Below are 22825 nucleotides of genomic sequence, written 5' to 3' on the forward strand. Positions count from 1 at the left end.
ACTCACCGGACACGGTTGCTTCCCAGAATATTTACACCGTTTCCAGCTGGTCGACAGCCCTTTTTGCCCGAGTTGTTCGAATACAGTCGAGAGCGTAGAACATGTGGTCTTTCACTGCAAACGTTTCAGTGAATAACGAGCAATGCTAACGAAGCATGATATGTGCTCGAACATCACTGAATGGGACGCCGCAAAACGTTAGCGGCTACAGTTGAGATGAGTGGTGACGAGTCTTTTTGTCCTCATTCACTAGGAGGAACATTCGCTTGGCTCTTTATCCAGTTTGGAAGAGGCAGACTTAACAGCGCGGTTGTTAAGGCCGATGATATTGACATACGCCAACAATTGTATGCTCTTATAAAAAATTGTGCCTGAGCGATTAAGTTCTACGGCACCTTACCAGCTCTTCGCCCCCATGTTTGAATAGATCAGCCAGCAGTCCGTCGGCTCCCGCGGCTTTGTTGTTTTTTAGTCACATTATCGATCGGGATCTTCATATTCTCTGTGACATACGAAGTTGTCACTATTAAGGAGGTTTGAGAAGTGTTCCTTCCATAATTCAAGTACGCTCTGGATATTAGTCACTAGTTCGCAGCCTTTGTTCTTACAGGAAATCGCCTCGGCCTTGAAACCTTAAGTAAGCCGCCGAACTTTCTGGTAGAATTTTCGGGCGTTTTGCCTGTTGGCCAACATCTCAAGCTCCTCGCAGCTACGTATTTAAGCCTCTCGTTTTTTCATTCTTATAATACGTCTCTCGATCCTAAGTGGCTCGCGTTGCGCCCCATCGCAGCGTGGCCTTATCATTTTTTTTCGGGCTTGCCGAAATCCTATTTCTTCTTTGGCCGCGCTACGTAGAGAACCAGAAATGTGTATTCCTCGAGCAACCCTGATTGTTGAGTAGTACTCTCCGAGAATAGGAAAGAGGGTCGAGCGCCGAAGTTTCTGGCTGTTTGTTTTGATTTTAGCTTTCCGATGTTGTGCATTCTTTGTGTAGTTATATGTAAGGTTTTTGTTGCACAGAGGCGTGTGCGTAGCTTGGCTGCAAAAACGTAGTGGTCCAAGTCGTCGCTGGGCCCTCAGATCGTTCGTACATCTTTTATGCTGAAATGTGGTGCTGTAGACTTGAATGTTTCGAGCCCCGTCGAAGTAGATCAGCCTCTGCCCGATAACGGATGTTTCGTTGTGCAAGCTGAATTTTCCTACTGTGGGACCAAACATTCCCTTCTTGCCCACCCTGGCATAAAAGTCGCCCAGCACGACTTTTATGTCGTGTCGGGGCAGCGCTCATAGGAACGTTCTAGGCGCTCATAGAAGGATTCTTTTGTCGCATCGTCCTTCTCTTCCGTCGGGGAGTGGACGCAAATGAGCGAGATGTTGAAGAATCTAGCTGTGATGCGGAATAGTGCGAGACGCTTTTCCACCGCAGTGAACGACAGTACTTGGCGATGAGGTATCTCTTCTTCAACAAATCCAACACCGAATTTGCACTCCTTTACATAGCAGCTGTAGTAGATGTGGTGAGGTCTAATGCTCTTCTTGCTTTGCCCGTCCATCGAATCTCTTGAATGGCAGTGATGTCAGCCTTTACTTACATGAGCACATCAACCAGCTGGGCAAAGGCACCTTCCCCATTAAGGAACTGGACTTTCCAAGTGCATGTCTTTAAATCATAGTCCTTAGTTCGTTTGCAGGGGTTGTCATCAGAATAAGCAATTCTCATCCGAGGCTTTGTTGTCGTTTTCATTGGGGAAGAATTTTAACGTGGCGGGTACCAAGCCCAGCGCACAACCAGATATCCTGGCATGCTTCGCCATCTCACATTAGCTCGCTCTCAAACGGATATTCGGGAGCTGCCCAGAGGCTACTTGGGCGAAGCCCGCAAGTTGTGAGTTGCTTGGACCGAATATAAAAGAATTGCCCTAGTCACTCCCAAGTGAATAGAAATCAGGGACGTTCCCACTTGCGTGGACTTCTACACAAGAAACTTATCTGGAATTTAAATTTATTTAGTCAATTCGAATGCATACTTATCTTTTCGACAAAAGCTTGAAAGAGTATGGAAAAGGCCAGGCTTAACCAAGTTGTCCTGAAAAATGAAAGTACGTTCCGATCTCGGAGATGCACAGTGGGCCAGGAGACCCTTATAAGTGGCCAAAATTCATAATTCCCAAAACACCAACAATTTATAACTTTTAATACCGCTATGTACAGGTTTTGGGGTCTCTGATTACGAATATGAAGTCAGATTTCAACAATTCAAAATGGCGAATCCAATATGGTGGACATGAAATTTAAAAAATTGGATTTTTTTCACCAAATTTGGTATTTAGGGGTTTTGATGGTCTCTGATTACGAATATGAAGTCAGATTTCAACAATTCAAAATGGCGGATCCAATATGGCGGACATGAAATTTAAAAAATTGGATTTTTTTCACCAAATTTGGTATTTAGGGGTTTTGATGGTCTCTGATTACGAATATGAAGTCAGATTTCAACAATTCAAAATGGCGGATCCAATATGGCGGACATAAATTTTTTCAAATTAATTATTTTTTACCAAACTTAGTATTTAGGGGTTTTTGGGGGCGCTGATTACGAATATGCTGCCAGATTTTAGAAATTAAAAATGTCGAATCCCTTATGCGGACCTTTTTTTTTAAATTTTATCTGATTAATTTCAAACTTGTTACTCGGGCTTTTTTGAATCACTGTTGACAAATCTGCAATTAGATTTAAACAATTGAAAATGGTAGATCCAATATGTCAGATAAAGAGACACGCCTGCAGTTAGCCTGCATAATAAGTTGTAGTTTCCGGAATCTACCACGAGGAGGTTACAGTGCGACTTCAGACTCTTTCTTTTTTTTTAATTTTTTGTTGTATTAAATTTTTTTTAAGTTTTTAAATATTATTTTATTGGTTTTTATTTTTTTTATAAATTTTTTTAAAAATAGGTAAATACTAATTGCTTGCTCTACGAGGTCAAATATCGTCATTTACATCAGATTGTGAGTCTTCTTCCTCGGATAATTCTATGTCATCTAAATATAAGATTTTTTCTGTAAAATCAATTTCCTCAATTTCATATTCGTCTAGTTCTTCACTTACCTGTACGTAATTGGTACTTCCTGATTGATTAGAATCTACTTCAACCTCTTTCAATAAAAGTTGCACTTCTTTAGGAAGAGATAATTGAACTTTTTGTTGAAGGCGTTCTTTTAAACGTAAACTCGATAAAAGAGGATCAGAGGTGTCCATAGCTCTACAAAACAAGTCTTCCAAATTTGCCATCCTACTATGCTTTCTACTATGCTGGAGTCTAAATTTTTTGTAGTCCTTATTTCTCGCTTCAGATGCTTCTTCTCCGAGCATACCTACCGGTAAGATGCTGTTTTTTATTATTTCTCCGCTATGAATAAGCATTTTGTGAACCGTTTGAGACATAGGGTACCACGAATAGAGCGAGACATACAGTTTTGCAGTAGAGGTGCAAAATTCTTCAAATCGACTTGAATCGAGAGGAAGATGACAAGAGAGGCTAATTAAAATTACCTTATAACGTTGAAGCAATTCGTGATTAAGACCAAGGCAATCAGACAAAAGTTTACTATCTTTAAATGCCCTGCGAGCTGTGTTTCCATCATTGCTGGTACCACTTCCTCCAGGCTTTGGTTTATCCACTCTGAGTCCCATTTTTTCCCACAGAATTGATTGCACCTCTTGTTTTCTTAATGCTACCTGTTCTTTATTCTTAGCGCCTCTGGCATCCCATCTTTTGATAACCAATTTATAAGAAACATGTAAGCAAAATTCGAAAATTCTTCTCCAGGCATGCAAAGGGCTGATTCCATGTAACAGTGACTCCTCATGAGGCATAAATTTCACACTCTTTATATTAGATAGATCGTTAAATTGTTTAGGAACAGCATGCTAGATAGCACAAGTTTTCATTGATGGCGTGTTGGTGATCGTATTTAATACCTTACCGTCAATTAAAGTCATTAATAATGTATATTGTACTTTAAGACGACAGCCTTCAATCAAAATTTCAAAGGCTTGTAATTTCAGAATTTGTTCTTCGATGGCCTTCTTTTGGGCAAGAATTACTTCTGTTGATTCCTTTGCGTATCGAATTTGAATAGGGCGACAAAATCTTGGAGATTGAGATGTAACAGTATTCCACAAAATTACATCCACTTCACTTGATAACCTTAAGGGGATAAGTGTAGTAACGAACAGATTTTCATCTGTAGGAGTCTGTTTCTCATTGACACTATCATAACCTTGTTTGTAAGGCGAATGCCCACTACTCCCATCAAATCCCCAAGAACACATCAGAACAGTTTTGAGCTCAGTAATTTTATTTTTTTGAATAAGACAGTGTAAAACTTCTCTTTGTAGTTCTATTATTCTATTCACCGTGTGGTTTAAAAGTTCTTGAAGTGATACTTCAGCAAACGTTTCAGAAATTTTAATTGACTCTTTCGACGGTCTTAACTTTTCTTTGGCTTCTCTAATCGCATTATACGCAGGCCAAATGTCTGCTCCACTAGATTTGGTCGCTAATCGCATATTCTGATAGACTTGTTTAGACATAGAATTATCGAAAAGAAATGCTAAACCCACTTCTGGGCTTTTCTTTTCTATTGTAGGAAAAGGTGTTGTCATTATTTTTCTAATTTTCTTAGCCTGTTCCTCGCTTTTTGAAAGTTCGTTAAGTACCGATCGCAAATCACAATCTATTGGCTGCACATGCGTACAAGATAGGGATTGCTAACACGGACAAATGCAGAAAATGCAGAGAGGATGTTGAGGAGACTTTAGAACACCTTCTGTGCGTTTGTCCGGCATTATCAAAAACACGGCTAAGATGCCTGGGAGCCCCACTGTTTGAGGGTCTGGAAGACGTCTCAAAAGCGGAGCTCCCAGCCCTACTTAGATTCGCCAAAAGCGCTGACATCCTACATGATGTCTACTTTAGGTATTCATAGAGGTCGGTCTCCATCTGGTATCGCTAGGGACCAAAAAGTCTATGCGTGGCTTACTGCCTAACCTAACCTAACCTAACCTAACCGATCGCAAATCTGCTTCCCCTGAAACTCGTGCCGCATGACTAGTAGCCATTAATAGTTTCTGACGATCATTATCATGTTTTTCACTGATTTTAGACACTTCTCGTCTTTTCGATCTAGTAGATTTTTCTGCAAAATCGAGCGATGGACGACCTCTTTTAAGTATTTCAGTCTTACTTATTTTAGCTGTGAGGTCTAAGTCAGGAATAGTAACAGAATAGAATCTAACCACTCTGAATTTTGTGACTCAAAGACAGCTATTTTCCTACTGCAATGCTGATATTTTGCATTTCTTTTTGACTTTAAACTATTTAAAGCATTTTTCAAGCGTTCCAATCCTTTACAACCTACATCTGATTTATTGATACCAATTTTAGTTAAAATTGAATCAACGGTTATATTCATGTCATTATTACCTAACATAATTTGAAGAACCTCTTTTTTCTTCAATGAAATCATTAAGAATTAAATAAGTTAAAATTGTGTGACTCTTAATACTTGGTTAACTTTTTACACCCTATTGGCAAATGATTGATATACAGTCAACTCGCGCATAGATCAGTAAAACTTCATTTTTTTTAAAAGAAAATGAAAAACCGCAGCACCCCGCACCTTTAGCTTGTTACACATGAACTACTGAAGACGTTAATGTAAAGAAATTGTTAATAGCTTCTGGAATTTTGCGCAAGGCTCAATCGGCGTATTAACAAGTAGTAAAAAAAAAAAAAAATTTTTCACAATTATTCTCAATATTTCTAACATCAGATTTATTTTTTCAGCTATTGACTATTTTCACATACTACATGATTGCAACTAATGAGAAAATGCAATATAATTAATGACAAATACTGCATTTCAGTAAAACAGTGACAGTTTAGAACAATAGCTATATGGTGATCATTTAAGCCTTACACATATATTAACTTATTATACAAGCTTAAATATTTCATTAAAACTTATAACATTTACAAAATAACTACTTTCACTTATCTATATGATGATACTATATTGCATTTTGAAAAATCTTTCAATGACTTTTGGCCAAATTTTTTGGTCTTCTGGCCCACAGTGAGATGTGGTCACACCCTTCGTCTACGACTAACATAATTTCTATTAAAACTCTCCTCTGCTTCATTAATTTCCACGTTACTTTTGTAATTTATTCACAGCCAACAAAACCCGTTTATTACACAACGAAATATATAAAATATTTGCTTCCTTTATAAGAATATATGTATGCATGTGTTTTTCTTTACACACACATACAAATATACCTTCAATGTGACATCACGGTACGTTTTGCGCGTCATGCCAGTCAAATTCGTTGCCTAAATGGATCCATTGTGACAACCCTATGAGACACATGCCGTTGAGCTCGTCAGTCAACATCGATAAATAAATTCCGTGAACTTTGTATAAAATGTGTATTTGATTAATGAAAGCAAATGCTAATGCTATTTCTGAAAATCTTTTCACCATGGTACAGAATGATCGTTGGGATCCAAAGCGAATTGAATACAAAAGTTGGATTCATCCCAAAAAAGTTGCTATATTATTCGTGAATTAGACAAGTTTGGGCGCCTTAATAATGCAAAACAAACAAGAGGTGGAAATTACATGTTTGTGAAAATTGAGTGAATGGCTTAGTAATAACGTTGTTTGTGACATTTAAACAGAACAAACTAATGAAAACGAAGTCCCGCGTGTCAAGTTATGAAAGCACAATGAATATACAGCCCCCTAATACAGTTTTTATGTGGATGACGACGTGGCAAGAAAGTGTGTGTATATAATTTCTTGTGTTTCGTAGTTTCTATTGTTTTCGCCTACTCTTCTGCTTCATAAACAAGTAATTTCCTTTACTTTTGTTTTGTTATTCTCGGAATATGACATCGCAGCATATTTGGAAGGCGCAATCTTGCATGCCATCATTCTTGGTTTCCACTTATGTAGCTTCGTTGCCGTCCGAACAACGACTGATTAGACGAGTATGGGAATACGTGGGAAATGAGCAAGCAGAATCCTGTCATGGTGAAAAGATTTTTATAAGTGTGGCCAAGCTCAGCCCGTTAACCTGCTCTCATCGAATTTGACAGAATCAGTTGATGAGCACACGTAGCTGGGTTATGAAGCTGTTTATTTACGAAGAAGCTAAGATTATGTTGGTGATATACGAAAAACATAAACTCCTGTTGCTCCGTTGCCTTTTGGAACAACCACTGGTTGGACGAGTGTTCCACGGAACCCTGTACTTCAATAAAAAGACGGGAGCTAGTTTTGGAGCATTTCAAAGAAGGAATGTCGCATCGTGCGTATTATACGCATATAGTGAAGGTCGATGGAAAACTTCCATCAAAGAAAATGAAAATTGAATAGACAACGAACGTGCCGATTGCTCAAAACGCCACATAGGGTATCGCAGCCGAAAAAGCATGTAGTAGTATAAGTAATCAGCGAAATTCCGAAATTGGACATAATTGTCAAATCTAAATCGGAGTATCGGATGTTCTCAACATGCTGAAGAATAGGACAATCTTTAAAATTGGGCTGAAAATATTATGTGTCAGGTCAACAAAAGGATGCCCGCAAGGCAGTGTTTTATCACCGCTCCTCTGGCTATTGGTCATCGACGAGTTTCTATAAACTCTCAATGATCTCGGATATGAGGTTCAAGGCTTTACTGACGATCTAGTTATTATGGATAGAGGCAAGTTTGACAAGACTGTTGTCAAGAGAAAGGACTCTCGATAAATCCGGACAAAACATGTGGGGTACCCCGAAGAAGGAAGCTAGGTTTAGGGACCCTAAAACTAGGGGACGCAAACTTAACTTTATCCGGGGATATGAAGTCCTTGTAATCATTGATAAAATCTTTCTTTAGGCTTTAGGAATGGTCACTGCCTCCTTTCACTTCATCTTGCATTCAAACTGTCGGCAGCTCGAGCAGTCCTAAGTCTGGGAATATTTTAAAATTCTCGAAACACTAGCATCAAGAAACTTTGTTACTCTGATGTGGGTACCGGGACATGAGGGGCACGTAGGGAATGAAACTGCGGACACTTTAGCGATAAACGATGCAAACTATCCCTTCATTGGTCCGGAACCGAGGTGAACAACAGCTTCAAAAGTGCCTTCTTGCATGAGTATGAACGAGGCTTAAAGAGTACTGGAGAGCGACAATAGAAAAGAATTATTGATCCAGAAAGTATAAAGGTAGAGGCAATCCTTAACCTCAGCAGAAAACTTTTACAGTTTACAGTAGAGTCTACACAGAACTACTAACTGCACATTCTAAATTCAATTACCACATGAAAAAATTTGTGTGGCAGAAAATGATTCTTGTGTACACTATTAAAAGACAGGAGAAACAACAGAACACGTTCTACACGACTGCCAGCAGTGGGCATGTGACTTCCTGTAGGACATAGTAGCATCTTAAAGCAGATCTCCCCCTCCTTCTCTGTACTTCTCACTGATCTCTCCATGCGCAAACTGGGTTTTGAGGGTTGTACTAGGGCTATCTTTCCGAGTAGGTAAGATTGGAAAGAGGGGAGAGTGGGCACGGATGTAGGTACCTCTGTTTTCACTGACGGATCCAGATGGAGTCTGGAGTGTGAGCGGGAGTTTTCTCTAAAGCAGATAATATTTCGGTCTCCTTTAAGCTGCCGGAAAGGAGCAGCGTTTTTCAAGCAGAGGTCCTCGCGATCCTACAAGCATGCAAAATGCTGGGAGGGAGAGATAAATAAATTGTCCGATAGTCCAGCTGTGATCAAGGCCCTGTGTTCACCGTATTGCAGCTCCCTTCTCGTAAACTCCTGTAAGGAGGAACTCAAATGTCTCGAACTTGCAGGAAACATTTCCCCAGCATGGGCTCCTGGGAACAGGAATATAGAGAGAAAGGAAATTTCGGATGAGCTTGCCGGGAAGGGGTCGACAGAACCGGTCTCAGTTATCCCCTTCTCAGACATTGGTGTCCCTTTGACCGTTGTTAAAGGGAAACTACACATTTTCTTTCTAAAAAAAGCGCAAGACAGATGGAGGTCTATCTCATCGTGTGCTATTTCGAAAACACTATGGCCTCAATACGATATAAACAGAGCGCTTAAGGTGATGAGAGTCCCTCGCGATTCAATTTCCAAACTCATTGCGGTGTTCACTGTCACTGGGTGATCGGTACTTATACTTTCTCTGCAAATTTCCGGGGCGGCTAGGCACTTGAGATTCCTTAGCGAGCCCTTTGGAGATGGCTTGAAGAAATTCTCCAGCCTATATCCCTTTTCTCTCCTCCACTACATCAACAGCACTGGGTTATAGATCCAAATCTTCTGATACAAATTAAGCCTACAGCAGTTTTAGGATTTATTAATGGCCTAAACTGTTTGAGTAGGCTACATGGCTGCACAATATATCTTGTTAGGTCGTAGTGCACAAATATACATTTTATAATAATAAAAAATTGAGTGTGCAAGTCCAATAAAAAATAAAACTGGTGGTGATCGACTTTGTGTTAACTACCGGTGGCTTAACCAGTTCCTAGCATTCCAGCATTTCCTAGCACTAAATACAGCCTTAACATCGAAGCCGGTGATGACAGGATATCGTGTGGAAGCAGGTCATGAGATTCATACTGATGACAGTTCTGTCAATATTGCAGGTGTACTTTTGCACCGAGAATGAGGTGACTGGAAACCAATTAAATACTCCAGCAGATTCTCAACAGTGAACGAAGCTTTCAAAGTTGTGAGTTGTAAGTTTTCGCTGTAGTGAACAGTTTAGAAAGTTTTCAATATTTACATGAGAGGGAAGGATATTGTAATTGATTGTATTGTAGCGCAGTTACTACAGCAATGCAAAAACGTGAATTAATACCAAAAATTGCACTAGTTACGAATTCAGTGTTTATAGCCTAGACAAACCTTGGCGTTAATGGGAATTGACAACTGAATTCGGAATTATCTCATTAATTAAGTGCAACTAATGCGGAGACGAAATTACCAGTGTAGACGAAGGGAATGAGATTAAGCAGATGCAGTTCATCGAATTAATCAGAAGCGAAAAAAAGCTAACAATAATATCAACGACAAACATCGTAAACCTACAAAATATAACGTCCTTGCCGAAAATGAGCCTTTTAGTACTGGTGGTTCTCACAAATCGAAGCCACTATACATGGGAGCGTTCATGGCAACGATTGGTATCTTATTGAGGACATACAATGCAAGCAGCGACATTATGCTAAATTTTTACATCTGACATGCTGAAGCCATGCTGTAATTTACCAAATTTTAACCGATTTTATGACATCGACGGAGACGAGGGCGACTCCAGTGAACAGAATTGGCCAACTGTAAGGTTGTCCTAAAAATAGAATCCCTACACACGTAGCCCGTTAAGTCTGCTTTTACCCTACAAATATTTTTTATATATTTTGTATTCTTTCATTACAGTATTATTACATAGTTACAAAAGCAAAAAAAAATAACGAAAATGTTCACTTAATTTTTTACATACGGTAAGTAATTGCAGCGACTTAGAAATACAGGAGCCAAAAAATCTGCGCTCACTTTGTTTTTTTTTAATAATACCGCTATTTTATTAGGAAATTTTCCCGTTTTTTCCTCCCTTTCATTCCTTGTTATTATAATTGGCTGGTAAGCGAAATCAGTTGCATATTTTATTTAAAAGTGGTAATAATTTGAAAAACCAGGGAAACCAAAGGGAAGAAATTAGTGTATCGAATAGAAAAATAATTCTAAAATTGTAGAAAGATGGATCCGAAATATAAGCAAAGCTATTGTGAGAACGTATTCTCTGTTCAACACGTAGTAGCCAATTACGAGCAAATCGAGTTCTAAACAACTAAGCCCAGGTCTGGCCATCCAAGAACATTATCAGTCCGAGAAACTGGATACCATGGTAGTTTCGCTAATATACATATGTAAATAAGCCTTCAGAGTTTTGGAAATAAGTAATTTTTTCAGACGAAAGTAAATTTTGTATTTTTGGGGTACGAGGTCGACAAATTGTTTGGCGAAAATTAAGCACTGTTCTTGAGAAACAAATTCTTGTTGGTACAGTGAACAGTTGGTGGAGTTATGGTGTGTGATTGAATAGCGGCAAGTGGTATCGGAATGAATTGGAATTTATTGAATATACGTTGGATAAATTGAGGTATTTCAACATTTAAAAAAGTAATTTGAAACAGAAAATCTTGGTTTATCAAGAGCTACATTTCAAAACAATTAAAAAAATAATAATAGTAAAGGTACGAAGATTTGATCACTATGAACTATGCAATAAATTTTCTAAATTGGCGTACGCCGTCTGACATTCTTCAATATATAATATAAATTCTTTTATGAGTAAATCTCTATATTTATAGGCATATGGCCGCCGTAGCCGCATGGGTTGGTGCGTGACTACCATTCGGAATTCACAGGGAGAACGTAGGTTCGAATCTCGGTAAAAACACCAAAATTAAGAACAACATTTTTCTAATAGCGGTCGCCCTTCGGCAGGCAATGGCAAATCTCCGAGTATATTTCTGCCATGAAAAAGCTCCTCATAAAAAAATATCTGCTGTCGGAGTCGGCTTGAAACTGTAGGTCCCTCCATTTGTGGAATAATTTTCAAGCTCTCTAGTATTGCGCGTGGAGCAAGTTTTGTTTCCCAATTCGAACTTATTATTATTCGAGATAAGCATCCTAGCTTAAGTCCATAGCATATTTTTTAAAATAAATTTGTCTTTTCGACCAGTCTAACTCCTTATATATTATATATATTTTGGTAGTATTAGTAGCTATATTCATTCAGACTTGGTGAAGCATTTTTACCAGCATTTTCATATTATCTATCCACATTTCGAGCGGCATTTGTGTCAAATAATTAGGAAGATGGTTTTCTGAAAAATCAAATAATTTTCTATAAATGTACCAGAGATGCAGTTCTAGCTTGTACAAATCGCTACTTTGTATTGCAATTTGAAGATAACGTACTACTTGTATATATGTAGACGCCGCCGTAGCCAAATGGATTGATGCGTGACTACCATTCGGAATTCGGAGAGCACTTAGGTTCGAATCTCCGTGAAACACATAACATGAAGAAAAAGTTTTTTCTAATAGTGGTCGTCCTTCGGCAGGCAATGGCAAATCTCCGAGTGTATTTCTGCCTTGAAAAACCTCCTCATAAAAAATCATCTCCCGTTCGGAGTCGGCTTGAAAATGTAGGTCCCTCCATTTGTGGAACAACATCGAGACGCACGCCACAAATAGGAGGAGGAGCTCGGCCAAACAATCTGTATTTCTTCATTTCTTAGATTTACTAATCTCCCCTCCATTCTAAAAACCATTATTTAGGACTTAGCACGGCTAACCTCAAGGTTCCACAATTTACAATATTTTTCAAGTTTATTTATCATTTCTAGTAACTTCATAGGGTTATCCGTGTACTTAAAAAGTCTGATATTTTATGTTCAATGTTTAAACCACTTTGTAAGCAGTCATGAAGTCACTTTCGAAATTTCACTCCCTCTTCAAGCGCACAATTGCGGCTAAGATGTATGCAGTGCTCAGCATAAAACTTGATACCCTGCCACATCTAAGTATAATTTTAAGAAATTTCACACATTATTATATATGCATACATATTATAAAATATAATAGCGAATTTCGCATGCGTATTGCTGCCATAATTTTTTGAAACCTTGGTAAACGTCGTTTACGGATTTCCTCCAACTACTTATTACTAGCATACAATTGAGCAATTAAATTAGCTATTCCTTTTCCTTGTCTTTTCTTCATACCGTCAATAATAATTAAACAACCCAAAAACTCCAAAATATTCCAGCTGATTGTTAATTTTGCAGGTAATCTGCCATATGTGAACGGGTAGAATAAATTTGCGGATTTATTGCAAATTACTGCGTAAGTGAGCGTACTTCTGCTTAACTTCTTTCAAAAGGATTAGTGCAAGTTTAAATTTAAAAAAAAAATCGTTCGGGATCCTATAAATATATCTCTGGAGCATTATTTATCTCTACCTTATTTAGCATGAAATTAACTTCCACTGGTGTGAAGACAGCATCGAGCAGCTCATCAACGTAACGGTTTGGGGCATAATAAGTTTCACTAGCCTCTATTGAGGGATTTAACAAATTTTCAAATTATTCTTTAAGATCATTTATTGTAATTCCGGCACTAATTTCGAAAACTTCACCTTTTATCTTTTTTACAAGTTTCCACCAAATGGCACTGCTGTTAATCGTGTAGATTTTTTTCTAAAATACCATTCTAATAGAGATACTTGCTTCTTTTACAAACTTCTTTGTAAGTTTTATTTGCTTCAATGTACTTTAGTTTATTACCTTCACTGAAAAATTCACCGAGATTACGCACGCTTTTAAAAGATTGAATTGTGATCCTCTTTGCATTCTTTATTAAACCACCCATTTTTGCCTGTTTTTAAATTTGGTTGCTTCATTATCGAAGAAGCTTCTATAGCTTCCTGTAAATCTCGTATTTCAAGGTCTTTTACCATTTTATTGAAATTCCTGTGATACTTTTCTGCTGTTTGACCGCTCCAGTTTAATTTAGACAGCAACTCACTTTTTTTCATATAATTTAATAACTTAATACATGTAATAACTTAATACATGTATATTAAGCAGTTATGAAGGTCGTTAAAATAACGTAAATAATGTCGGCGATAGTAAACATTCCTGTTTAAATCCTGAATAAGTCTTAAATACCTTCGAAATTTCACTCCCTCTTCAAGTGCACCCTTGCGCCTAAGATATACTACATATATTGTCTACCGTGGAGTAACCCCTTCCAAAGACTACTTTTTTTTGTTTTTTAACGAGGTGTAAAATCCAAAGCCTTAGTCAGTGTGGGATTTTAACGCCACTTAAAGCGCTTCAAGCCCGATGGTTTATCAGACAGGGATACCATTTTGGTAATTACATCTGGAGGCCATCGTGAGCAATAAGCTCAATCGTCAGTTAAATTCGTCTGCGCACGCTCACGGTCCTTAACGTTGACTTGCAGTACTTTTTTAAAATGGATCTGTTTTTCTCCTGGCGACCTGTGGTCTTTCTATGTTCGGTAGCATGCCCATAAACGCATTGCTAACCTTTGTCTCCTTCACACTAACAGCAGTAAGACATTCCCTGAACGTTAGTCTGGAATCAATGTACATGACTAGATATTTTATACACCCCATGGGTTGTCATCATCTGTTTATTTATGCCCCAATTGATCCAAAAATGAGCTTCGTCGCTGAACACAATTTTTCGATAAAAAAGTGGATCTTCGCCCAACTTCCCAAGAGCCCATTTACCAAAAATTGTGCGTTGCGGTAGGTCGTTCGACTTCAATTCTTGCACCAGCTGTATTTTGAAAGGCTTCACACCTAAATCTTTTCGCAAAATTTTCCACGCTGTTGAGTAACAGAGGCCTAATTGCTGCGAACGGCGATGAATCGGTAAATGATGGTCATCATTAACACTGGCCGATACAGTTGCGATATTTTCTTCAGTTCGCACTCTACGTAAGCGTGTTGGTGGTTTGATGTCCAATAATGTAAATTTGGTTCTAAATTTAGTCACAATAGCTCGAATAGCCGCTTCAGTGGGTCGATTAAACTGACCATAAAATGGAAGAAGCGCGCGATAAACTTTCTTAACAGAACACGCATATTTAGAAAAAAATTCAATGATTTATCAGCGTTGTTCGTTTGTAAGACGATTCATGGTTAAATTACACTAGTTTACGAATTTTCACTTTCAAAAATGGTCCTCGGCCAAAAAGCGGTTTTTAGACTAATTTGAGGTCGCTGAAACCAAAAATGAATTTTATTTTAGAGATATTCCCAAAAAACCTGTTTTTTGGGCAATAGTGCAGTTATTGCCTGCAATCTCGAAAACAGTGCGCGCCATTTCTTTGAAGTGCATAAATTTAGAAAAGGTACACATATGACCTACATGGCAATATATAATTCGTGTCAATGGAAGTCGTAGTTTTCGCAAAACAGCTGTTGAAAGTTAAAAAAAGGCATTTTTGACGATTTTTACTAAATTGTCAAAGTTTATTAACTGTTTTCTGGAACAAAAAAAATTTTATATCGACATAAGATAGGTTTTCTGAAAGACAATTTTGTCACCTACATTTTAAGCCTAAGTTTGTCTAAATCGACGAAAAATTGTAGAAGTTATAGTAATTATATATTTATAGTAATTAAAAAAATTGTACGGGAAATATGTTTTTGCATCCCAGTCCATCCCTGTGCACAAAACACATGCGTCTAACTTCACAAAGAAAATTCGATACTGAAAAGCTGCAATCGCAATAGACGGCCACCAGTTTCGCCATTCCACTATCAGTGCTGCTTTCAGGAAGAGCTACTGAAAAAATCGGCAAGCGCGAACATTGGAGCCACATTACTTATTCTCTGTGTACTGCCGCTAAAGATTTTAGAGAGCCCAGGAGTGGTACGCTGTCGCAGAAAGGAGAGATATGTTCCCATCAGCCGTAAGGTGAGTCACAGACAATGGCACGGTGACATTGACGTAGTGCAATGACTATGGGATGGATACAAACTCTCGATACATTGCCTGCTAGTGACATGAGAAAGAGGAGAGATTTGATTAACTCGGGAAATATTGGTGATGGCAGCAATAACGCCATTTCATTTAATATATTAAATTTTTTCATGAATAAGCAGAGAGGTGTCAAAATAAAGATATTAAATCAAAAACTAAAATCTATACAATACATTCTAATATGTTAAAGTATACCCCATTTAAATGACTTCCACTTATTTGAATCAGTGAAAAATATTGCAGTTAAAATACGTATAGATTTTCCCACATGATCTTTATTTTCCAACGCTTTTCAACAACAAAAAGTTGAAACCGTAGTATTTATATGCATATGTACACATATTGGACATAAAGTATAAAAACTAGTTTTAAATAATAGTTTTTTTACTTACACATGAATGTATACCTTGCATCACGGCATATGTAGATATGAATACAAGTGAATTAAGTTTATAAAATGTTAGTAATAATTAAGCTTTCCAAATACGAGCTTGCGTTCGTGTATATGTGCGGGGTTTTTTATCGGAATTATTTTCGTGGCGATGAAGGCAACAGTATTTATTACCTTGGTTAAAGTGGCTAGAACCGCTGCTTAAATTTACAATTGGACTTCCTTTCACTTCATGATGTACTGTGTGAGCATATGTAAATATAATATAATACGTATTTCATTTCATGATGTACTGTGTGAGCATATGTATGCTTTCACGTAAAATATGATAAATCAAACAATACTTTGCATACTTCATATAGTATTGCTGGCTTACCTTTGCAATCCGTTGAGGAAATTAAAGACTTAGGCGTTATTTTCGACTCTAAGCTGAATTTCACTAGCCATGTTAACCACGTCATAAGACGATCATATGCGATGCTAGCATTTGTTCTGCATTTACCAACCCACACACTTTCAAAACATTGTATTGTGCTTTTGTTAACATAGATCAAGATTAGAGTATGCCGCTGTTATTTGGAGACCGTACCAAATAGGTCTGTCTAATCGGATTGAGAGAGTTCAAAAAGTCTTTCTTCGTTTTGCACTCCGATCTTTAAACTTTTCTGAACCTGTACCATCGTACCGCTCTCGATGTTTATTGATTGACTTAAACCACTTGATAGCAGACGATCTATTCTATCGTGCTCATTTATTATTCGTATCATTTCTGGATCTAATGATTGCCCTTCCCTTTTAAGTAAAATTCAATTTAACATACCCAATATGAGGCTCCGACAGTACGAAACCTTTAAAATTGGATTCTCGAGAACCAACTATGGGGTGAATGCTCCGATTCCTAGGGCATGTGCAGATTTAAATATGTTTTTCAATTCTTCTGGTGCTGATTTTACATGGCCGTATGGCATCTCAGTCAATCATCTTAAATCGTTCTTTTCTTAGTAACTACTAAACTATTGTACATTAGCTTAATATAGTCTGTAAGAATGTATCCATTCAAAGACAATAAATAAATAAATTTATGTATGACCCTTGCAGGAAACCCTTGCGCTGTGAAACATATCTTTACTTACATATATGCCATTTAGATAAATTTAAAAATATGTTTTTTCGCAATTGAGGTATGCTTGCAATTAAATCCAATTAAATTACCTCTCGATTTTCATTTCAAACAACGGTTTCCATAACTTCTAACGACAATTTTTTTAAATCTGATTTTAAATAAAAAAACCAACAACCGCCAACAAGGAGACAATTATTATTTCATTAGAAGTGCTTAAGGATGAGTAAATCTTTGGAATTTAAAAAAATTAATGATTTGAATTAAGCAATTTTTGCTTATAAATGTATAAATATGAATTGTTCATAGTTAAAATCTAATATTTCAACTGAACTATCACTAAGATGAATACAAATCTACAGCTTCAATATATATGTATATATATAATTGGAACGTACACCCTTTTTGGGTGTTTGGCCGAGCTCCTCCTGACGTTCTCTCTGTAAATTCTGAATGGTAGTCCCGCACCAACCCATTCGGCTACGGCGGCCAAGAGATTAATAGTCCAAAAATTGCATTAATATCCAGATATCCCATGCATAATACATCAAAAGCGCTACGTTCACTAAAATAATTAGATATGCGTTGAAACAAACCTTTTTACTGGCCTGGAAATTACAAGATTGCATTATCTAATCTTTGTTCACTAACTTTTAGCTCGGTTTGAAAAGGTTGCAGTCGACTCCGTTTAATTGAAATTTCGTTAGCTGCGAAATACCCTTATATCAACAGACTCATTGAATCTGAACTCCAATTTCACATAAGTGAAAAAAATCACTTGAGTGGACAAATATTTTGGGACCAAACTATTAATTTCCTTTGTCTTACTTAATTTCACTGTTTTCCATTCTAAGTTTCACCGTGGTGAGTTTTTGGAATTGACAATTATACAGATAACGAACCGGTCACGTAAATTGTAAATTTTTCAGCAAGAGGGAAAGATAACGACTCATGGCTGCAATATTATTAAATATATGTATAATATGTACGTTTATATGTAGTAAGTTCTGGGTTCTATTTCATATAGTGATCACAAACATCAAAATACCATTAGCACCGACAGGTATTAAAAGTGTACGACACTTAATCTGTAGGTAAACACCAATATGCATACCTAAAATTGGAGGAGAAGCTTGATCTCAACATTGCCTTGATAGGATAAAAATCTGATCAACTGATTTCATTAAATTTGAATGCACGCATGCGCAGTGTGAACTTGCTGTAATTTCCTGTATTTAACACTATTACCTTCCATAAAAATTTGTATTCGGCTCAGAATTATGTGTCAGAAGACCATATGTAGATAGTGTATTTTTCCATCAATCTTAAATTTCCCTGCCGGGTATATATGTTTCGAGGTATTATGTTATTTATTTTGGCTTTTTTTGAGTCGTTTTGTTTTTAAGGGTGTTGTTGTTATTGGTATTGTTTTTGGGGTTGATATACTTGCTTATCTGGTTTCAGATTTGTTGATTTGTACTTCTGTTGCTGACGAAGTTACTGACGTCACTGCCACTTGCCATTTACATGAAATACATAGCCTTATACATATATAGCAACAAAATTAATATTTTACAATGCAACAAGAACATTAGCTTCCAAGGCGTGCGGATCAACATATATTAAGGAAAATACTTTGTTTTCGCGGTCAATAATGCAGTAAACGGTGACTATGTATTGTAAGTATGTCCTAAATATGCACGTGTCGGTTTACACCTAAAGTTTGATTCTTTTGCGTACCTCTGCACTCGGCTCCGTTAATACTGAATAAGCGTTTTGAAGATGTTACCAACCATTTCCTTAACGATCCGTATTAAAGTATTTTTGCCGCTTTATATGTGTTACGAAAAGTTTACTACTTCATTCAGGCACTTTTTATTATATTCTCTTAACACTCTTCTTAACTATTCTTATTTTCGGCTGGAAGCAATTTGTTTTACGGCACTCTTTGAACTCCGAATTTCAGTGGGTCAACTACAAATAAAGTAGTCAAATGCCGCGCGAAATCACTTATATCAAAGCTGTTTTAATTTCTCTTAGCGGGACACTAAGTGAGTATAATAGAAGAGAAGACTACAGCGCCGCAATTTACTCTCGAGGTACATCTCGGGTGTTGTGGCGATAAGTGGCTAATTGACTGGCGACTGCTAGCCAAAAGCTAAAAACTGCTGGTAAACACACACACACATTCGAAAACATTACCCACCCAGTAAGAAATACTTTTCAGAAAATATCAATGCTCCCTACGATTTACATATACATACAGTAACTCACAGCCAATTTCGTGTGAGACAAAATTTTTACTTCTCACTGAAAAAAAACAACAAAAATGCAATATTAAAAAAAAATGTTTTTTTGCATTTTATTCTTTATTCACTTCTTCGTGCAACGTCACAAAAACAATACTTGAAATATGTTTCAAAATAAAAAAAAATATAAGAAAAACCAAAATTCATACAAAGTCAAAGTCACAGCTTATTTCGTGTATATACTAAACTTAAAAACAATTCTTATCTAAAAATAAAAAAAAAGTCTAATTAATATTTTGTTGGGTAGCCTTTTTGTTTTATCACACTTCTTAAACGAGGATTCATCGAAGAAACCAATTTTTTTGTGTAATCCGGGGAAATCTTATACCATTCAGTTTTTAGGACCTCTTTTAGGTCGTTTACGTTGGATATGTTATAAAGTCTGATTTTTGTTTCAAGCAGGTGACATAATTTTCAATTACATTTATATCTGGTGATTGGGGTGGCGTTTGGAGCACATGTGGACAATTCCAAATAAACCATGCTTGCACTACACCCGACTTGTGCTTTGGGTCGTTGTCTTGATAGAAGCTGAAGTTCTCTCTTATGCCCAATTTTTCCGCATTCTGAAGTAAATTTGCTTTCAAAATATTTAGGTATTGAATTTTGTCCATATTCCCTTCAATTAAGTGCAAGCTTCCAACTCCTGCTGCCGATATGCACCCCCAAACCATCACATGACCACCGCCGTGCTTTACAGTACCACGTAAATTTTGAGTTTGGAGCTCCGTATTTGGTTTCCTCCACACGCAAACCTTTCCGTCAGACCCAAATAGGTTATATTTACTCTCATCAGGGAAAATAACCGTATCCCAGAATAAGTCTGGCTTTCCAAGGTACTCCGTTGCGAACTGTATTGTAACCTTTTTATTTTTTGCGCTTATAAAAGGCTTATTTCGAGCCGTTCGACCGTGAAAATCATTGTTCCGAAGAATTCTGCGGATGGTTTCAGGGTTGCTCTTTTTTCCAAGGTACTTTTCTGCTTCCGCAGCTAAATAGGGTGCACTTATTTTTGGATCCTGCTTAATTTTTCTTAGAATCCACCTTTCATCAGCTTCATTAAATATCTTATTAGGAGCATTTCTGCCCTTATCTGCAATGCGATTCTCCCGTACCAAGCGCTGTATAATATATTGGACTGTTGAAGGGTTCAGCTCAACAATTCAGCGATTTTCTTTTGGGTTTTGCCCTCCTTATGGGGGGAAGCTGGTCTAGAATTTTGAAAAAATCGAAAATTTTTTTTTTGTCTTAAAAGGTGCTTTAGGGTCTTAGAAATAATATACCAAATGAGGGATGCCAGCAAAAATGTCTAAATGCCCAAATTTTTCATTCGACGGCAGTGCCTCGCAGGTATGCCCTGAACGCTACTTACAACTTTAAACGCGTTTTTCTCGAAATCACTTTTTTTAAACTGGCCGAAGACATAACTCGAACAAATCTTTACCGATTCTTACGAAATTTTGACAATACATTCGAAATACCTTTCTCCGGAGACGTACGTAGGATTTTTTATTTATATTACATAGTTTTTTTTTTAATCAACAATTTTATGTCGTTCTTTATAGTGAAAATTGTAACTTTTTGTTCAAACGTGCACCATTTCGCGAAAAAACAAAATTTCGAAAAAATCCTACGTACGTCTCTTTCTGTTGTTATATAGAAACTAAAAAAATTTTATTTTTTGATCCAGGACAAAAATTAAGGAGTTTACGTCTTCGGCAATGGACCCACTAGAAAAAAAGGCGCCTTAGGAGAACTGCTGGACAGCGGCCATTTTGAAATTAATTCAGACGAAAAATTTTGTATTTGTACCATGAAAGCTATATTATTAAACCTATTTCACAGATTTTCGATTGATTCCTTTGTTGAGTCAAAATAAATTCATAAAATATGCCCATTTTTTGCGCTCTAGACCAGCTTCCCCCCTTATAGTGTTTAATCACGATTTCACGCCTTTCAATTGATGCGCGTCGACCCATCCTGATAGCCACCAAAATAATAGATAAGTGAAATAATTTCTAATAGCATATTAAGCAAGTAAAAAACAAATCAAAAGTCAATTGAAGTTTTGTATTCCTCTTAAATAACGGTTAATTGAAACAAGCGAAATAAGCTGTGACGACGATTTTGCAAGAGCTTTTGTTGTTGCTATATATTTTCTTCTTTGATAATATTTTTGAATTTTGTTTTTGTCCCGTTACACGATGAAGTGAATAAAGAAGAAAATGCAAAAAATTTTTTTTTTGTTTTATTGCATTTTTGTTGTTTATTTTTCAATGAGAAGTAAAAATATTGTCTCACACGAAATAAGCTGTGAGTCACTGTACATGTACATGCTTGTATATATCTATTTTACAAACATCTTTAGGTCTTCGTCAATTCGGCCGCCGTAGCCGAATGGGTTGGTGCGTGACTACCATTCGGATTTCACAGAGAGAACGTTGGTTCGAATCTCGGTGAAACACCAAAAATAAGAAAAGCATTTTTCTAATAGCGGTCGCCCCTCGGCAGGCAATGGCAAACCTCCGAATGTATTTCTGCCATGAAAAAGCTCCTCATAAAAGATATCTGCCGTTCGGAGTCGGCTTGAAACTGTAGATCCCTCCATTTGTGAAACAACATCAAGACGCACACCACAAATAGGAGGAGGAGCTCGGCCAAACACCCAAAAGAGGGTGTACGCGCCAATTATATATATATATAATTTGTAATGTGCTTCTTGACGTTGCCTAAGAACTGAAGAAATACAGTGATTTGATATTGCATGCCGAGTGTAACCGGTATTAGAAAAAAAATCCGGGGGGCCGCCATCATTAAGGAGGCCAAAACGAAGAAACGCTTCGTTTAGAAAATAATGACAGGTGATGTTTTCAATATGACTTAGAAGGCAAACACCAAACCTCCGGTTAGACGATCACATTTGGAGAAGTCCTAAGAAATTCTAAGTAAAGAATATATTGATTTTCTTCGGGCTAATTCGGAAAAATCATTGATGGACAATACATTACTGGAGTTTTGAAAAATTCAATACATTAATAAGTGTAAGTAATTCATAATAAACAAACAAGGAGATTATTGACTCCATATTTATATTCTCATTCCGTCATTTCGTGCATCGTTAGCGTTTGAAGATTTTTTTATAGTACATAGTTATATAATATTTAGTTTAAATGCGCCTTTAATTTGGCAGTTATCAACTGGTACAATTTTAATCACTCACAAACTGGTGGGGCCTCAAATAGAAATTCTGTAACTAGATTGTTTGGCTAGCAGTTCAGTTTCCAATGTACTGAGTGTACACAAAAACTGCATTGTACATTAAGAATGCCCCC

At 37.1% G+C, this 22825-nt stretch overlaps 1 protein-coding gene across 8 annotated transcripts in view; it reads right to left on the bottom strand.

Annotated features, from left to right (window-relative positions):
- The window catches only part of LOC128869661 (uncharacterized), a 67824-nt gene that overhangs the window by 42959 nt on the left and 2040 nt on the right, over nucleotides 1-22825 (bottom strand). For 2 of the 8 annotated variants that reach the window (XM_054112235.1, XM_054112240.1), the window contains exon 1: nucleotides 18925-19325. The exons of 3 other annotated variants lie outside the window; for them this stretch is intronic. Coding sequence is in view for 1 of the 5 variants with exons in the window: in XM_054112239.1 (XP_053968214.1) it covers nucleotides 18433-18439 (7 nt within the window). In the remaining 4 variants the exon portion in view is untranslated. Of the gene's footprint in view, nucleotides 1-18432; nucleotides 18878-18924; nucleotides 19398-22825 lie in introns of those variants that run through there. 3 more of the 8 variants (XR_008455358.1, XM_054112239.1, XM_054112238.1) reach the window with 3 other exon arrangements.

This window comes from Anastrepha ludens, chromosome X (assembly GCF_028408465.1).
Source record: "Anastrepha ludens isolate Willacy chromosome X, idAnaLude1.1, whole genome shotgun sequence".
Taxonomy (NCBI): Eukaryota; Metazoa; Arthropoda; class Insecta; order Diptera; family Tephritidae; genus Anastrepha; species Anastrepha ludens.